The 18,054-nt window shown below is 49.7% G+C and overlaps 1 protein-coding gene across 1 annotated transcript in view; it reads left to right on the plus strand.

Annotated features, from left to right (window-relative positions):
• Positions 1-338: 338 nt before the first annotated feature.
• Positions 339-18,054, plus strand: part of IL31RA (interleukin 31 receptor A) — an 883,863-nt gene continuing 866,147 nt past the window's right edge. Inside the window, exon 1 of the mRNA XM_086960638.1 lies at positions 339-441. Within this exon, the coding sequence (XP_086816764.1) occupies positions 408-441 (34 nt within the window). The 5' untranslated portion in view covers positions 339-407. The remainder of the gene's footprint in view (positions 442-18,054) is intronic.

The following is an 18,054-nucleotide window of genomic DNA, read 5'->3' on the forward strand; positions in this document are numbered from 1 at the left end:
AAAATTATGCTAGTTTCTCGTTTTCGCTTATTGATATTATACAGTCTCATTATTATCTTCAAAGAGACACGTTTCAATATGCCAGAACTGCCGAATTTGGAGCTGGGGAAAAAGGTTCGAGCCTCGGCGTCGGATAGAAGCTTCCTGTGATTCTAGACAAATCACTTAATCTTCCTGTGCCTACTAAACATGAATGTGTCATTGTTTGGTGTAACTTGTGCTAATGTAAAGCACCCCTATACTTTCCGGTCGAGTTCGCGCTATATAAAACTGCAACAAAAAAACTGGCATATTCCCGTTTAAAAAGCGGAAGCTGCACTAAACAGTATGAATCACCCGGTAAATGCAACAGATGAACAAAGACCTTCTGCAGACCAAACCATCCTACTGAAGATTAAAGCTGTGCCATGAAACACATCTGCATACTCATTAGAGCTTGGGGTAAGTTTTACTTTAGATAAATACATATTTTTAACATACAAATGAGGGTGGTGGTCCGGGGCGATGGTCTTCTGTGAACCCTATGAGCTGAACAGCTGTGTTGCAATGAGAACCTACAATTGTATTCTTTTTTATGGGGCTCTTCTACAAATGTTACTGTCTCTGTAAACACGATCAAGGTAATTCGTGACTGCTAGCCCACTCACTGTGTGTGCTTAGTTAGCGCAAACACCCAGTGCAACCCTCAGTTTCTGTCTAGCTCCAGTACAGCAGCCGGCCGGAGTTACTTCATACTAAATCAGGTTAGCGCGGTCTCACAAGGTAGGCTGAGAAAAAAAAATCCCCTGCACCGAAGTGTCTTTAACTTTCATAGCGCGTCCGTCTGCATAAACACAAGACTCTGGTCCGGAAACCAGGGATCGAGCCTCAAGGTCGCGTCCACATCCTGTGATTCTGGACACATCACTTAATCTCCTCGTGCCTGAATGTGTAATGTAAATACGGTGCTCATGTAAAGCGCTCCAATACCTTCGGGTCGAGTTCGCGCTGTATAAAATATGCAACAACAAAAAAAACAGACCTTTTCATCATTTCGTTATATTGTTTACATCCTTCTTTTGTGCAACACTTGTCTCCATTATTTCACTTCTCACGGTTTGTCTAATTTCAGACCATTACATTTTTACCTTTTTAATTCAATGTTTGAACGAATGTGAGAAGCAACAAAACAGTGGCAGCTCTCTTAGAATCTGATTGTATATTGACTGTAAAGGTTTATTATTTTAAGTTTTTATCTTTACATTCGAGCTTAATTGAATATTTATGTGTAAGTAGATATGTGGTCCCTTCATCAGGTCGAGTTAAAAGGCAATACTAAAAGGAGAATGGGTGTTATGTTCTTGTTGCTTAGTAACATGGAATGTCTCGATGATGTTCCTGGAATGTATTCGTATGTCATTGTAGAATGTGTATGTTCAAGCGTGTAACTGGTGGCTGGGCAGTTCGTTTTTGGGGGGATTTTTCATAAACCTTTATTGAAGATTCAAATACATCACAGTTACAAAGTGACACCATGGCAAAAAATTATGCAATACAATATGCAATCTAGAGTCTGGAACAGTCCGTTACAAATACCACAATCAAACACACTTGTAAAACGCACTACATACCCGCGAGGGTCTCAAGGTGCTGGGAGGGGAGGGGGGCTGCTACTGCTCAAAGAGCCAGGTCTTGAGGAGCCTCCTGAAGGTGAGCAGGTATTGGGTCTGCCGTATATGGGTGGGGAGGGAGTTCCAGGTCTTAGCGGCGAGGAAGGAGAAGGATCTGCCGCCAGAGGATGTTCGTTGGATGCGTGGGACGGCGGCGAGGCTGGCAGGTGGAGGTGTAGAATTTGAGTCTGTTGTTCAGGTAGGCTGGTCCGGTGTTGTGGAGAGATTTGTGTGCGTGGGTGAGGAGCTTGAAGGTAATCCTCTTGTTGACGGGGAGCCAGTGCAGGTCTCTGAGGTGGGAGGTGATTTGGTTGCGGCGGGGGACGTTAAGGATCAGTCGGGCGGAGGCGTTTTGAATGCGTTGTAGTCGTTTGGCCGGGATTCCTGCGAAGAGTGCGTTGCCGTAGTCCAGCCTGCTGCTGACAAGAGCTTGGGTCACCGTTCTGGTTTTGGTCGGGATCCACTTGTAGATCCTGCAAAGCATGCGGAGGGTGTTATAGCAAGAGGAGGAGATGGTGTTGACTTGCTTTGACATGGAGAGTGATGAGTTGAGGATGAATCCTAGGTTGCGTGCGTGGTCTGTGGGCGCTGGTGTTGTTCCCCGTGTGGTTGGCCACCAGGAGTCGTCCCACGCAGAGGGGTTGGGGCCGAGGATGAGGGGCAATCAATGGCGACTGTGATCTAAAAGTGTAGTTTCTCTAAAAACACAGCAAAAAAAACGTATCGAAGGAGAGCACTACACATACTAAGGGGGGAGCGTAGGCAGGGGGGCAAAAGAGAGGCAGGGAGAGGGTGACTCATGGGCCTGCACCGGCGGCCGCCGCGGGCGGATCGCTGGCGTGGAGGCCTCCGAGTGCTGGGAACTGTGACTAAGAAGATAGGATACTAGCGGACCTCATATATCTAGTGGGCTTTAAGTCCCAGAATTTGGACAGGAGAGTCTGGCAACGGGAAGCATCCTCCAACCAGAGGGATTCCCTCGGTGCGAGTCAGCGACCCCAGCACATGGAAACCCTGCGCCGCGCAAGGACTAGCAACATAGCAATCAGTTTGCGGGAGCCATCCGGGCATAATTTGACAAAGCCTAGAAGGCAAAGCAGAGGGTCAGAGATATAGCAGCGCATACCTCATGCCAATAAGTGGAGACCTTGGGACAGAGCTAAGCCAGGTGGGTGAAGTCTGCCGCTGTAGCAGAGCAGCGTAGGCATCACACGCCTGGATACTCTCGAGTAATTGAGCGCGCTACAAAACCTACAATACAATACAATACAATCTATCGCTTGAAATAGGCCCATTCTGTGCAGCTGCATGGGGGTCCCGTAGAGCCTGTGGATATAGTTAAAATGGATAAGGCGCAGTCGATTGTTAGGGGAGAGACGTTTAATTTGGGAGCAGCAGTAAAGCCAGTCAGATTGGGGTATTGAAATGACCAGGTCCGATTTCCATGCAACCCGCGTCCTGTTAGTGGATATGGAGGAGCCCGCCAGCATGGTAGCATAGTCTGGTAATCAATTTATGTGGAAAGGAGTATGTATAAAGGAGATTGAGAGTGGCCAGCGAGCGAGGGAGGGGGCTGGGGGAAAGATGGGTGGAGCTTTCTGCATATCGCCCTTAACTGATAATAGAGCAGGGTGTCCTTCGGGTCAGAGTCAGTAGCCAGCGTGTAGAATGTATTCCCAGGGTAAAGATCAGACACAGTGGACAGCCCAAGATGAGTAGCATGTTTCGCCATCCCCGAAGATTGTAGAGGAGGAAAAGCGGGATGTCGGGCAGTAGGCATCGCACCTGCAGAGAGCAAGCCCAGGCCTGAAACTTTCCGGAGTCCCTCCCAGGCCCAGCGTAGAGTCGCGACTGTGTCATTCTCAGCACATCGGGGACGCGTCAGGTGAATAAAGCAGTAGAGACTTGCCAAGGGGCAGCCAGATCAGCCTCAACTGCAACATAAGGGTGAAATGGAGTGGGGTGGAGCCAGAAATTAAGAAAAATGGCCTGGGAGCTGAGGGCATAGAGTTTAAAATCTGGGGGACCAGGGCCACTGCACGACATAGGAAGCGTCAAGACATTATATGCAATCCTGGGTAGCCAGCCAGCCCAGATTAGGGCAATTACTAAAGAACAGAGTCTGCAAAAAAAATGGGCAGTGAGGGGAGGGGGAAGTTCACAAACAAATAAAGGAACTTTGGGAGCACCACCATTTTAGCAACGGCTATGCGTCCGGCCAAAGAAAGTGGCAGACGGTTCCAAAGAGGATCTTAGTCTCCAGCCAGTCCACCACGCGACCGAAGTTGGACCTCCAGAGCTCATCAATGTCCCTACTGAACCAAATCCCAAGATACCTGGTAGGTTCAGTCGCCCACATGAAAGGATACTCCCGGTCAAATAGTGTTGTGGCATCAGTGAGAGGAAATAACACAGATTTATTCCAGTTGACCTGGATGCCGGAGTAGCCACAAAAACGTATCACCTCCCGGACCAGAGGGTTGAAATTCTCCCTGGGGTGGTGGAAGAAAAGGGTGATATTGTCCGCACACTTTGAGATAAGCAGAGCACGAGCCGCAAACCCAATGCCCATCTGGGTATGATGTTGGCGCAGTCGAGCCGCTAGAAGCTCCATTGCGATAGCAAGGCTGGGCAGTTATTTGGTGAGCATAGGAAGTTATTGATGTGTTTGTTAGAAGTTGACCTGATATGTGATGTCAACTATTCTAGTGGGCACCCTGTATCAGTCCAAACAACCCTTATGGTGATGGTTGTAAAGTCAACCTTATAGACAAGCTATCCTAGTGGTAGCATGGACAAAGCAGTCTTAGGCTAATACTTCTGAGAGCACGTGAAGCCAATTGTTTTACCAATAATAACCCCTTGAATACCAAATGAATGGACACCACACAATGTATATATAAAATATATATGTATTTATTACTAACACAACCCCTCTGCACTCTTTATGAGGTCAGAGTTCGAGATACAGCACAAGTGACTCAATAAGCATACTATAAGTTGCACAAATACAATTCTGCCCTGGGGTCCTCACGAACCATATACTAAGTAAGTGGTGTAAGAGCCACTTCAGAACAGGTGAATAGGCCTAGGGAATCGCTGGGACTACACTGAACAACCCCAGGTTAGGAAGTAACAGCGGAGCTTAACGCTGACGCGAGAAGTGAAAGTCCTTTGCCGACATTACTGGCGAAACCACTGGCCACGCCTCCTTCCTGAGGCCACGCCCCCCGACGAGTGTATTTAAGGCGCTGACCCACTAGCGTCATCAGATACCTTGAACTCCTGAGGCGGAAAGCCGGGAGTGGATAATTTTGTCACGTTATTTTAAACTTTTGAGTGTCACTTTACCTGCTGTATTGTTTTAATCTGCACTCTACTTTAGTGGCTCTGATACTCCTCCCCGACACCTGCACAGCGGAGCTTAACGCTGACGCGGGAAGTGAAAGTCCTTTGCCGACATTACTGGCGAAACCACTGGCCACGCCCCCTTCCTGAGGCCACACCCCCTCCGGCCCCTCACTTCGAGATAATATGTGTATCTTTAGGAAGCGCAGCGGACAAGCGCAGCGGGAGTGCCGTTTGCGCACCGAAGGCGCGCCTAAGGCAAGCCCGTCTGCGCCCGTCCGCGCCAGGCCGGCCCAGGGCCCTCAAATGCTGGTGGAATGATCTCCTACACGCCCGACCTCTTACGCTCCCTACGTCCTCCTGTCAAACAAACCTGCGAAACCTTAACCAACTACAGAGATCATAACATCGTCTGTCGTGCGTGTAATTTCTATCTTGATTCCCCGCAACTATGTGGCCAGCGACCCAGACCCAAAAATCTCCAGACAACTCGCCCCTGGCAATTCGGCAGTCTTAACTGTAGGTCGCTCTGCAAACACAAAAGAGAACTCTTCGATTTATTATCCGACAGTTCCCTTGACGCACTCTTTCTCACCGAGACATGGCTTCATGCTAGTTCTGGCCCAGATATCGCCGAAGCCCTACCGTCCAACTACGCCATCGTTCGACAAGACCGACCTTCCGGTACCGGAGGCGGAATTGCAGTCATCTTTAGGAAAACGCTGCAATGCCTTTTGGAGCCTATTCATCTGCTCGCAAGTGAGGCGGCTCTCTTTAAGCTTCAACTTCTACCGACATTCACCTTTACTGGCCTTCTGATCTACCGCCCACCGGGCCCCAGTCTACCTTGGGCCATTCAACTAGTAGAATGGATTGCATCGGTAAGGGTGAACTATAACCATCTATCCGTTATCGGTGACCTAAATATTCACCTGGACGATCCCACCAACAAACCAGGCGCTAATTTAATGCATGATCTCGCCGCCATGAATCTCGTATTATTGAACTCTGGTCCCACTCACAATAAAGGACACCTTCTGGACCCCATTTTTTCTAGTTTCCCCCAACTGCAATGCCAACAAGCTTTGCCCTTAGATTGGTCAGACCATTTCCTAATAAAATTTCATCTGGGTAACCACCACTTAGCCGTTAGCCCTACCGTTGGAACCATTAAATCACTGAAAAGAAATTGGAAAAATCTGGACATTGAACGCCTTATGTCCACTCTAAGCCTGACTACTCCAGAGGAAGCCTTCAACACTGGAGACATCGAATTGGCAGCCACCAACGTCAATAACTGGCTTACAGACGCCTTAGACACCTGCCTGCCTCTAACCTACAAAAAAACCACTTCCCACAAACCACCTGCCCCGTGGTATAATGAGCAGCTGAAAGCCTTTAAATCAAAATGCAAACGATTGGAACGCCTGTGGAGGAAGGACTATTCCCCGGCTGCCAATCTACTTTACAAAGGTGAGCTCAAGCTCTACCATAAAGCCTGTAAGCTTACAAGGTCCACCTACATTACTAAATCCATAACTGAAGCCTCTAACAAATCCAAAACTCTTTTCAATCTTGTAAAAGAGCTTGCAGGCGCAAATACCACCTCCAAACCCCCTCCCCTTGACAGTGTGCAATGTGAGGAACTGGCGAATTACTTCACTTCTAAGATCAAGACCATTCATCAAGACATAACTATACAACAGCAAACCCAGTCCACAAATATGCATAACCCCACCTCTGATGTAGAGGTCATCCCGACCCAAACTCATTTGTCCCACATGCCCCTCAACTCATGGCCTGAGATAAACGTCCAAGGGCTACGGGACATCTTAGAAAAGGTCAAATCTGGGTCTCCAGTTGACCCCCTTCCGATCTCCATTCTTAGACTCCTGGACACTCCTCTCCTTGCTGTGCTATGTCAAATTTTAAACCTATCCCTTACCACAGCTACGGTCCCCTCATCTTGGAAACACGCCATGGTTTCTCCCCTTCTTAAGAAACCAGGGGCTGATCCCAAGATTTTGGCTAATTTTCGCCCAATCTCCCTTTTGCCTGCACTCTCCAAGATACTGGAAAGGCATGTCCATGAACATCTCTCCAAATATACTGAGGCCAACAACATCTTGCACCCCTCCCAATCTGGTTTCCGTGCGGGATTCTCGACGGAAACCACCCTACTCGGAGTGGTGGAAAACCTTCGACAACTGGTTGACTCTGGTAATACGGCCGCGCTGATCCTTCTGGACCTCAGCGCGGCGTTTGACACCATCTCACATCAAACATTACTTACTTCTCTCTCCAAGATAGGCATAAAAGGAAAAGCGTTAGAATGGATTGCATCCTTCTTGAAGCTCAGGACATTCCAAATCTCGTCCAGCAATGCGACATCCAAGGTCCATTTCTCCCCACACGGGGTCCCACAGGGTTCAATACTGAGCCCCCTGCTTTTCAACCTTTATGTAGCCCCGTTGGCCCAGATCGCTGAAGCTGCTGGCCTTACCATGTATACATATGCTGACGATTCCCAAATAGTTTTTTCTCTGTCTAACGACAACCCGGAAACTACTTCACGTCTTCAGGCAGGCCTTAGGGACATCTCATCGTGGATGAATAAAAACCTGCTTAAACTTAACGGCAGTAAAACTGAGGTCCTGATAGTAGGCCCCGACCAGAACCTCTGGAACTCCAGACATTGGCCACCTGAAATGGGCCCTCTGCCAATACCATCTCACCAGGTTCGCAACCTGGGCATCTTTATTGACAGAGAACTAACTATGGAGCCTCAAGTGAACGCCCTCTCAGCCATCTGCTTTACAATCTTAAGATGGCTCAGAAAGATCATATGGATGCTCCCTGACGTCACTCAAAAGACAGTGATAAATGCATTAATTACCTCCCGCTTGGACTACGGAAATGTCCTTTATTTAGGGGCATCTCCGGCAACTACAAAGCGCCTCCAACTGGTCCAGAATGCGGCAGCCAGGCTGCTCTGCAAATGCAACAGGAGAGACCGTATGTCCAGCCACCTTAAGACACTCCACTGGCTTAAAATTGAAAACAGGGTCAAATTTAAGACTCTCAGCTTTATGCACAGGATAAAATGGGGCAAGGCACCTAAATACCTCCAGACCCTTGTGCACACATATATGCCTGCCCGCTGCCTAAGATCTGCCACCCAAGGTCTCTTCTGTGTCCCCAAGATACGTCGGGCAAGGATGGGAGGCAGATCTTTCTCCCACCTTGGCCCAAAACTCTGGAATTCCCTTCCCCAACCACTGCGCCTTGAAAGCAGGTATGTGTACTTCCGTAAAGCCATTAAGACCTGGCTTTTTAATCAATGACTTGCCTGTCCTCCCACTAACATTCCTTTCCTACTCTGCTAGTTCATTATTCTGCTTAGCGCCGGGAAACCCTTTTTTGGGTATCTGTCGCGCTCTATAAGCCAAATAAATAAATAAAAATAAATAAAGTAAGAGTCTCACAGGATGCGTGTGCAGTGTCTAAACACACACGCGAGTTCTCATAGACTTTCAATGGGAACGTAAAGTTAACAAAGTAGTTGATTTCGGACACTTCAGGGTGGACCACGGGAAAACCCAGTTAAAGTAGGACACTTGGATATCGGTTACTGACCCCCATCGCCGGTGTCTGCATTGCCTGGGGCCCGACCACTGTGACAAGTCGTGCCCCGACTGCCGGGCCTTGACGTCGAAGGGAGCAGTCCCGCAAACGCCTCGAGCTCCGGCAGTCGGCCCACGCCGTTCGAGGTCCCGGTCCGGAAGGAGGTCGAGGGACCGGTCGCGGGGCCGGAGTCATCATAGCTCAGGGAGTCGACACCACTCCTCGGGCTCCAAGTCCTCAGGTAAGAGGCATAAGAAGTCGAAGAGGCGACATCGCTCTTCTGACTCCCCCGATGCTCGCGCGACGTGGCCCGGGGTTCGGGTGACACCGCCCAGGCGGCTCCGCTGGAGCCGCAGGCATGGCAGCCTGCTCCATACCCGCCGGTCCCTGGGCAGAATGCGACGCCGGAGGAGATCGAGGTTTTACACTTGTAGGAGAGTAGGGTCAGCAATCCTATGGTCACCCCAGATTTTTGCTTTTTGCTTCACTGGTTTACGAATTTCCCTGGCTGTGGGCCTGCTAATCAGACCCACAGCCTAGCTGGTCTATAAGGTTGACTTGCAACCAATCACCATAAGGATTGTTTGGACTGATACAAGGTGATCACTAGAACTAGTGAGCATCATATATCAGGCCAACTTCTCACATTGGTGTGCAGCGGTGGGGATTTGAGCTTGCTGTTGTTTTTACCAAATATAATCTTGAGATATCATTTGAAAGATCACATAAGGTACCATAGGTACATATAACAAAGCTTAGAAATACTCTGAGTTCTACTGAACCATAAAGGGAGTAGCACACCCTGACTACAACTCTTAGCAAGGGATCAGTTGGAAAACCCATAGTGTAGGTAAGTGCACCACTTACACCTCACTAGAAAGCATGTCCAGCACAGGAGAGAACACAGTGGCTCCCCTTGTGGTTATTGACCCTCCACAGGTCATTTCAAGATATGCAGCCCTCAGCTTCCAGGAGATGAGACAATTGTGCACCTCCAGGCAACTGAAACAGGGTTCTAACCCTACCCTTCCTTTTCTGTTAGGTCTCTTAGAGACATATGATGCCAGAAGGGCTTCTAATACAGGCCCCTCTAATCCAGCAGATGGAAACATACCCCCAGTAGAAGGTGACTCTAATCTCCCTGAGACCGAAGAAGTGGAGGAAGAGAATGGAGACTCATCTGATGGAGAGGTAGACAATGGTCAGGAGGGAGTCAGCTGACTTACCAGGGCCAACTTAAGCCTACATGAGAATAGAACTGGGGGAGCCCCAGGCCCATCCTCAAGCAGGCCTAACCTTGGGAATAGACAAGTTAGGTCTCACTCCAGAGGCTCTAACAGATCTATTGACACCCATGTCTCTCAGGCATCTTCTCAGAGAGGGATGACATCCCCTCAGAGAAGAGAGCATGAAGCTAATATGAGGGAAGTGAATCTGAGGATTGAGAGGGAAGAACTTGCCCTTGCCAAAGAGAAACTTGCCTTTGCCAGAGAGCAGAAATTGAGTGGGTTAGAGCCCACTGGTGTCAGCATTATCCCTAGAGATAAAGACAGGAGTTTTGATAACAGAAACCTGAGTAAGATAGTGCCCCCCTTTAAGGTAGGGGATGACATCCACAAATGGATGACTGCTTTGGAGAGAGCCTGAAAAGTACAGCAGGTACCCCAGAGTCACAGGGCAGCTATATTGTGGCTCTCCTTTGAAGGTAAAGGAAGAGATAAGCTCCTCACTGTTAGAGATGAGGATGCTAATGATTACCAAGTCCTGAAAACTGTACTGATTGATGGGTTTGGCTTAACAACTGAACAGTACAGGTTAATGTTCAGAGACACCCAGAAAACTCAGGCTCAGGATTGGACTGACGTTGTTGATTGTGCCAAGAAAGGCACAGCTCCTACCACTACTGCCCCTAAGGCACCTGCACCCCCTGGTACAGTTAGTAGTGGTAGTGCACCCCCCTTGGCTATAGTTGGGTTAACCCTGGGAACTGAGGTGGATTCTGACTTAGTCAGAATACCAACCCAGGCTGTTCTTGATAGTACTGGGGACATGGATATGACCCCTACTATAAGTCCCAGTACTCTGGGCAAGTACAGGCAAACGTCTTTGATCAATGGAAAAATGGCTCAGGCCTACAGGGACACTTGTGTCAGTGTCACTATGGTGACACCTAACTTTGTGGACCCTGAACAGGTAATACTAGGTTCAAACTACCTAGTGACCAATGCTAGCAATGTCACTACCAATCACAGTATGGCAATTGTTCACTTCTCCTGGGGAGGGGTAACTGGCCTCAAAAGGGTTGTAGTTAGTTCAGACCTCCCAGTGGACTGTCTGTTAGGCAATGATTTGGAATCCTCCTTATGGTCAGATGTGGAGTATAGGACTCATGTGGAAATGTTAGGTTTGTCAGCACATGTCCTTGCTGCTACCAGGTCACAGGCCAAGAAATGCCCAGCTGAACAAGTGCTGGATCCTGGAACAATGGACCAGACACTTCCCAAGAGAAAGAGCAGTAGGGTTAAGGCAGTGCCTTCCCCCCTGCCTCAAGGTGAGGATCAGCCCTCTCCGGAAGCTGACCCAAAGTACCCCAGAAGGAACTGTCCTAGAGGAGCTTGAACCTGAACAGGTTGAGTTCCTTGGGGCAGGGGGACCTTCCAGGGCAGACTTGAGACAGTCACAATTAGACTGTTCATCTCTTGAACCCCTCAGACAGCAGGCTGTTGCTGAGGCTGCAGGGAATGCCACAGGTACCCACAAGGTGTACTGGGATGATGGACTCCTATACTCTGAGGCAAGAGACCCCAAGCCTGGTGCTACCAGGAGGCTGGTCATCCCCTTGTCTCTGAGAGGTTTCCTTCTTACCTTGGCCCATGAGATTCCCCTTGCAGGTCACTTAGGCCAGAACAAGACTTGGGAAAGGCTTGTCCCACACTTTCACTGGCCTCATATGTCTGAACACACAAGAGAGTTGTGTCGCTCATGTGTCACCTGTCAAGCCAGTGGCAAATCAGGTGGCACAACAAAGGCCCCCCTTATACCACTACCTGGGGTGGGGGTACCCTTTGAAACAGTGGGGATTGCCATTGTTGGCCCAATGGACCCCCCAACAGCATCTGGGCACAGATTTATACTGGTGATAGTGGATCATGCCACCAGGTACCGAGAAGCTATTCCCCTTAGGACCACTACAGCTCCTGTTGTGGCCAGGGCCCTACTTGCAGTTTTCACTAGAGAGGGGTTTCCTAAGGAGGTTGTCTCTGACAGAGGTGCAAACTTTGTCGGGATACTTGACTGCAATGTGGAAGGAGTGTGGAGTGGGTTACAAATTGACCACACCCTACCATCCACAGTGCAATGGGCTTGTGGAGAGATTCAACAAGACCCTAAAAGGGATGATAAAAGGGTTACCTGAAAAGCTTAGGCGAAGATGGGACATCCTTTTACCCTGCCTTCTGTTTGCTTACAGAGAGGTCCCACAGAAGGGGGTTGGCTACAGCCCTTTTGAGCTTCTGTTTGGGAATCCTGTAAGAGGACCCCTATGTCTTGTGAGAGAAGGATGGGAGTTACCTCTCAAAAAGCCTAAACTTGACATAGTGGACTATGTACTTGGTCTCCGCTCCGGGATGGCAGAGTACATGGAGAAGGCATCTAAAAACCTGGAGGCCAGCCAAGAACTCCAAAAAGCTTGGCATGACCACAAGGCTGTCCTGACAGTGTATCACCCAGGACAGAAGGCGTGGGTGTTGGAGCCAGTGGCCTCAGCAGCTCTCCAAGACAAATGGTCTGGACCCCATACCATCATTGAACAGAAGGGAAAGGTCACCTACCTGGTGGACCTTGAAACTCCCAGGAGCCCTCACAGAGTACTTCATTTGAAAAGGCTCAATGCATTTGTTGACAGGGAGGACATGGGCTTGCTCATGGCCACAGATGAGGGACAGGAGCAGGAGAGTGACCCTCTCCCAGACCTGCTCACTCAGAACCCTGATGATGGGTCAGTAGATGGTGTAGTCTTTTCTGACAGCCTCTCTGAATGTCAGCAAAAGGATTGCAAACAAGTTCTTCAGTCCTTTAGACAAATGTTCTCTCTGACACCCAGTCAGACAAACTGGTGCACCCATGAGGTGGACACTGGTGACAGTCTGCCTATAAAGAGTAAAATCTACAGGCAACCTGACCACGTCAGGGACTGCATAAAGAAAGAAGTACAAAAGATGTTGGAATTGGGAGTCATTGAACCCTCAGAGAGCCCTTGGGCTAGTCCTGTAGTTCTAGTGCCAAAACCTCACACCCAGGATGGTAAGAGAGAGATGAGGTTTTGTGTAGACTACAGGGGTCTCAATGCTGTCACTAAGACAGATGCCCATCCAGTGTAGTGTGGCTCACTGGTTAGAGGCGGCAGACCCGAGAGCAGAGGACGGCCCGGGACCAGGGTTCGATTCCAGACGCGGCAGGTTTCTGGACCAGGGTCAGCGGACTCGATAATTCTCTCGCCTCGGTGCCCACTCTGATCAGTGATCACACTCGGCAACTCTGGGCACTAGCTTGCCTCATCTTCACTAACGGCCCCACCAGACCGCCGGGGATGCCTGGTCTCACCCTGGAGATACCCATTAAGGGACCATCTCTCCGGGAAGCCAGGAAGGGTTTCGCAGCGGTCGAAGCGCGGAGGTACCCCTTCGGGAGTGATTCCAGTGCTATATAAGCACATAATTAATTAATTAATACCAAGAGCAGATGAACTCATAGATAAATTGGCTTCTGCTAAATTATTGAGTACTTTTGACCTGACAGCTGGTTATTGGCAAATCAGGTTAGCGGAGGATGCCAAGGCCAAAACAGCATTTTCTACCCCAGGAGGTCATTACCAGTTTGTGGTGATGCCCTTTGTTTTGAAAAATGCACCTGCCATTTTTCAAAGGTTGGTGAACCAAGTTCTCACTGGGCTGGATGACTTCTGTGCAGCCTATCTAGATGATATTGCTGTCTTTAGCTGCACCTGGGAGGATCACCTGATCCACCTGAGGAAAGTTTTGGAGGCCCTGCAAAAGGCAGGCCTCACTATCAAGGCTACCAAGTGCCAGATAGGGCAGAGTCAAGTTGTATACCTGGGCCACCTTGTAGGTGGAGGCCAGGTTCAACCTTTGGAGAGCAAGATACAGGCCATAAAGGTCTGGGCTCCTCCAACCACCCAGACACAGGTCAGAGCTTTCCTGGGCCTGTCTGGTTACTACAGGGAATTTGTCAGAAATTATGGGACAATTGTGACCCCTCTTAATGACCAGACAAGTAAGAAAATGCCAAAGAAAGTTCAGTGGACAGTTCGCTGTCGGAAGGCATTTGATGACCTAAAGTAGGCCATGTGCACTGCACCTATTCTCAAGAGTCCAGACTACTCCAAATCTCTCATTGTCCAGACAGATGCTTCTAAGTTGGGTGTTGGAGCTGTTCTATCTCAACTGAATATTGATGGTCATGACCAGCCCATTGCTTTTATAAGTAGAAGGCTGACCCCTAGAGAGAAACGTTGGTCAGCTATTGAGAGGGAGGCCTTCGCTGTGGTTTGGGCCCTGAAGAAGTTGAGGCCATACTTGTTTGGAACTCGCTTCAAGATTCAGACAGACCATAATCCCCTCTTGTGGCTAAATCAGATGAAGGGTGAAAACCCCAAACTTCTTAGGTGGTCCATTTCCCTACAGGGGATGGACTTTACATTGGAGTACAGACCAGGGTCTGACCATGGCAATGCAGATGGTCTCTCCAGGTATTTCCACTTAGAACAAGAAGGCTCACCTGGTCAAGGTTAGTTTAATGTCCCCACGTTTGGGGGGGGGGGTTATGTAGGAGAGTGGGGTCTGCAATCCTATGGTCATCCCAGATTTTTGCTTTTTGCTTCACTGGTTTACGACTTTCCCTGGCTGTGGGCCTGCTAATCAGACCCACAGCCTAGCTGTTCTCTCTCTCTAAATTGACATCCATGTACCTTAGGTGCATTTACCAACTGGTATTAGGTCGCTCTTGTAAGTCCTTGTACAGTGTACCATAGGTACCCAGGGCATAAGTGAACCCAAGGTCTACTAGGGGCTGCAGCATGTATTATGCCACCCCTGGCTGGCCATCCAAATCTGATACAACTGGCTGATCAATCAGCTGGGGCAAGGTGGTGTAATCACCCTTTGCTTTAGATATAGTATACCTATATCTAAACCTCAAATGGACACACATACTCCTATAAGTCACTCCTATGGCAGGCCTTAACAATCCTGGAGGCAGAGTGCTTGGAATTATGTGAGATAGTGCTCTGGCATGAGCTGAGCCGGTCTACAGCTTTTGGAACCAGGTCCTTTAGCGGTTTCCAGGATAAAGCTATACCATATACTCTTAAGTGCATTATAACCTTGCGGTTATTGCTAACTTTGGCATAGCATTATCAAAACATGTCGAGTAAGGTGTCATACGAATTGGAATACTACCCCCTCGCCAATTCTGGCGACGGGGGTAGCATTCCACCCTTCTAGAGGGACACGACATGTATGTAACTATGAACCCAGGTAAAGTTAACTCGAGCCTCAGCATCACAAAATGGATGCTGCCACCACAGACACAAGTCTGACCTCCTGCTGCTGGGAGTCCTTCCAGCGAGGGAGGCTTGGACAAAGGGTTTCCTGCCTTGGGAGGTGCTAGCACCACCCCAGACAGGATTTTGTGTATTAGGTAGGACCGGGCTGAAAGGAATGAGACATGCCTGGGGCACACAATGTGCCCTGTGCATACACCGGTTCAAACCAGTTGCTGGGGCACCCCAGCCCCATCGCGACACCGGACAAAGGTTAGGAGGTGTAACCACCCCCTTCCTGGTCCCACCCATAGGAGGGACCTAGTGATAGTACAGCCCCCTTTAGCAGGATAAAGGTAGGAGCTGGTCCCATTCCAAATCAGATTAATCCTGAACTGAAATTCTACAAGAAGAAACTCTGGACTTCTACTTTCTACACAGGAGACTGAAGAAATCTCCCTTGTGGGCAAGGAGTGTCCACCCTGCACAAGCAGGCACCATCAAGCATCCAGCGGCTTCACTTTGTCGTCTTCCCTCGAGGATCCAGACTTCAGAGCCCGACGAGACCCGGATTCCCAGACCTCTCCGACCTCAACTCACATCTGCAGCACAGCTGAGATCTGTGGGTGCGACGAGACACGTGGGACCGGCCATCTTGGAGAAACTGCACTTCGCTTCCAGCACGACTTCTGAGGTATCCTCGACAAAGTGCTTTGGGGACTGCGAAGCCCCAGCCCCGAGCAGCTCCTGCACCGAAGACCAGCCCTCCAGCATCCACGAGATCTGCGTGGGGCCCTTTTGCTTGATTGCTGCTCGACGCGTTATCTGGTCAATTGCCGGCTGGCTAGTGGCCTCCTAGACGACGATCCACGACATCAACACTGCTAGTCTGGTTGCTCCAGACTGGCCCTTGCTTCCCTGCAAAGGAGAAGCACCCCGGACCCTCCTGGTCCGCACCAGACGCCTTTTCTACTCACTGCGTGGGTTGCATTTGCCAAGGCCTGTTGACGCTGAATCCGGAACCAGCACCGCCGACAGCGAGAGCCTGCGTGGGACAGCATCTGGTTCCGTCCTGGTTCCACTCCAGTCACTGGCTAGTGACTTTGAACATTGTCCCCTCTGCTTTCAGGTCTTCAGTATCTCTGATCCACCCTTGGATCACACCGGACATCTTCCTCCTGGTCGCCTGCAGCATCTTTTCTTTCAGGCTCCATAGACTTCAAAGCAGAAACCCGACACGACTTTGCACCTATGCACCCACAGCCCGTGGGTGTGGTAACAAGAGCATTTCGGTGCTCAAGGGTAGATTGACTCTCCTAATGTCCAGATCCACAGTTGTTTTAGTTCTACCTAGTCAGGATTGTCCGTACTCACCTTTTTCTTGAACTGTACTGTCCATAGACGTTGTTACGCATCTCGCGTGTGAGTTCACACTCTGCACACGCATTCCGTGGGCCTCCTATTACTTACCTAAAGTTAGGATAGTGTAGTCCCAGCGATCATACAGCCTCTGGACAGCTCCATTCCTTCTATCGACTTCCTTATACCACTTGTTTAGTATATGGTTTGTTGCGCCCCTACTTAACGTATTTTTCTTACGAGTCTTGTCATGTGCTTAACCCTCTGATCTCATTAAGAGTTCAGAGGTGTTTGTTAGTTAATAAATATCTTGTTTATTTTCATAACTACCTGTGTGGTGTCCTTTAATTTGGTATTCAAGGGGTTACATGTGGTAAAACAGCTGGCTTCACATGCCAAAAGAGTTTAGCCTAAGACTGCTTTGTCCATGCTACCATTAGGATAGCTGGTCTATAAGGTTGACTTACAACCAGTCACCATAAGGGTTGTTTGGACTGATACAAGGTGATCACTAGAACTAGTGAGCATCATATATCAGGCCAACTTCTCACACTCATGGCCATGAGGTTGCTTACTCCTCCATCGGGTTCCGCGGCCCTGTCTGGGTCCCCAAGCGGACCGGGTGCTTTGGCCCAGGCGCCGTCGGCGACTTCGGGCCCGACGCCGCTGGATCTGGATCCGGGTCGTCGTCTGTTGACCTTACGACCTCGCCGGCCCCCAGGGTGTCGCTCCCGACGCAGTCCCAGGATGACGGCGTCCCTGGACCTACCCTCGATTCAGGTCCGACGCCGGAGCGGCGCCGCTTTCGACGCCGATGGGAGATTTTTACTTCTATGACCCGGCCCCTTTCTTTGACCCTGAGTATCAGGAGATGGTTGGCGAGGAGGATTGGGAGGGGTCTGAGGACCCTCTGGCACGTGAGTGCCAGCCTTATCAGGACTGGGCAGGTGAGCTAGGGGATGCCAGTGGTCTGGGCACTTCGCCAGACACTGGTTTTGTCTCCCCTCCTACCGTGGCTACGGAGGAGGGGGCTGCCTATAGTGTGGTGTTGACGCGGGCGGCCAAGGCCTTATCCCTTGAACTCCCCGTCGCGGCCGTGAGGACTAACCTCCTCACTGAGGTCCTTAAACCGCAGGCAAGTTCCTCGGAGCCTCTGTTGCCGTTTAATGAGGCCTTAAAAACAAAATGCCAACTGCACTCAAGGAAATACTATAGCACAACGTGTGTCCTTGTGGACACCATAACAAATACAGCCGCTCGAGAAAATGACAATGTCTTTAGAGTGAATCTTCATTTAATATTCTTAATGGCCAGCCGACACGTGTTCTCGTCGCAAAGGAAAGTCATTTCCACGACTTCTCAGGGCTTACGTAAACTCTGGGCCCTCTGTAAGGTCGCTGAGCCGGTGATAATTCCGACCCAGCTGGGCTCTTGACCTGGTAGTATTTGTGGCCCCAGGTGCGGGACGCACGTCTTAAAATCCCACTATCAATAAGAAATTCGAATGCGAGTTAT

Source organism: Lissotriton vulgaris, chromosome 3_1 (genome assembly GCF_964263255.1).
Source record: "Lissotriton vulgaris chromosome 3_1, aLisVul1.2, whole genome shotgun sequence".
In the NCBI taxonomy this organism is placed as follows: Eukaryota; Metazoa; Chordata; class Amphibia; order Caudata; family Salamandridae; genus Lissotriton; species Lissotriton vulgaris.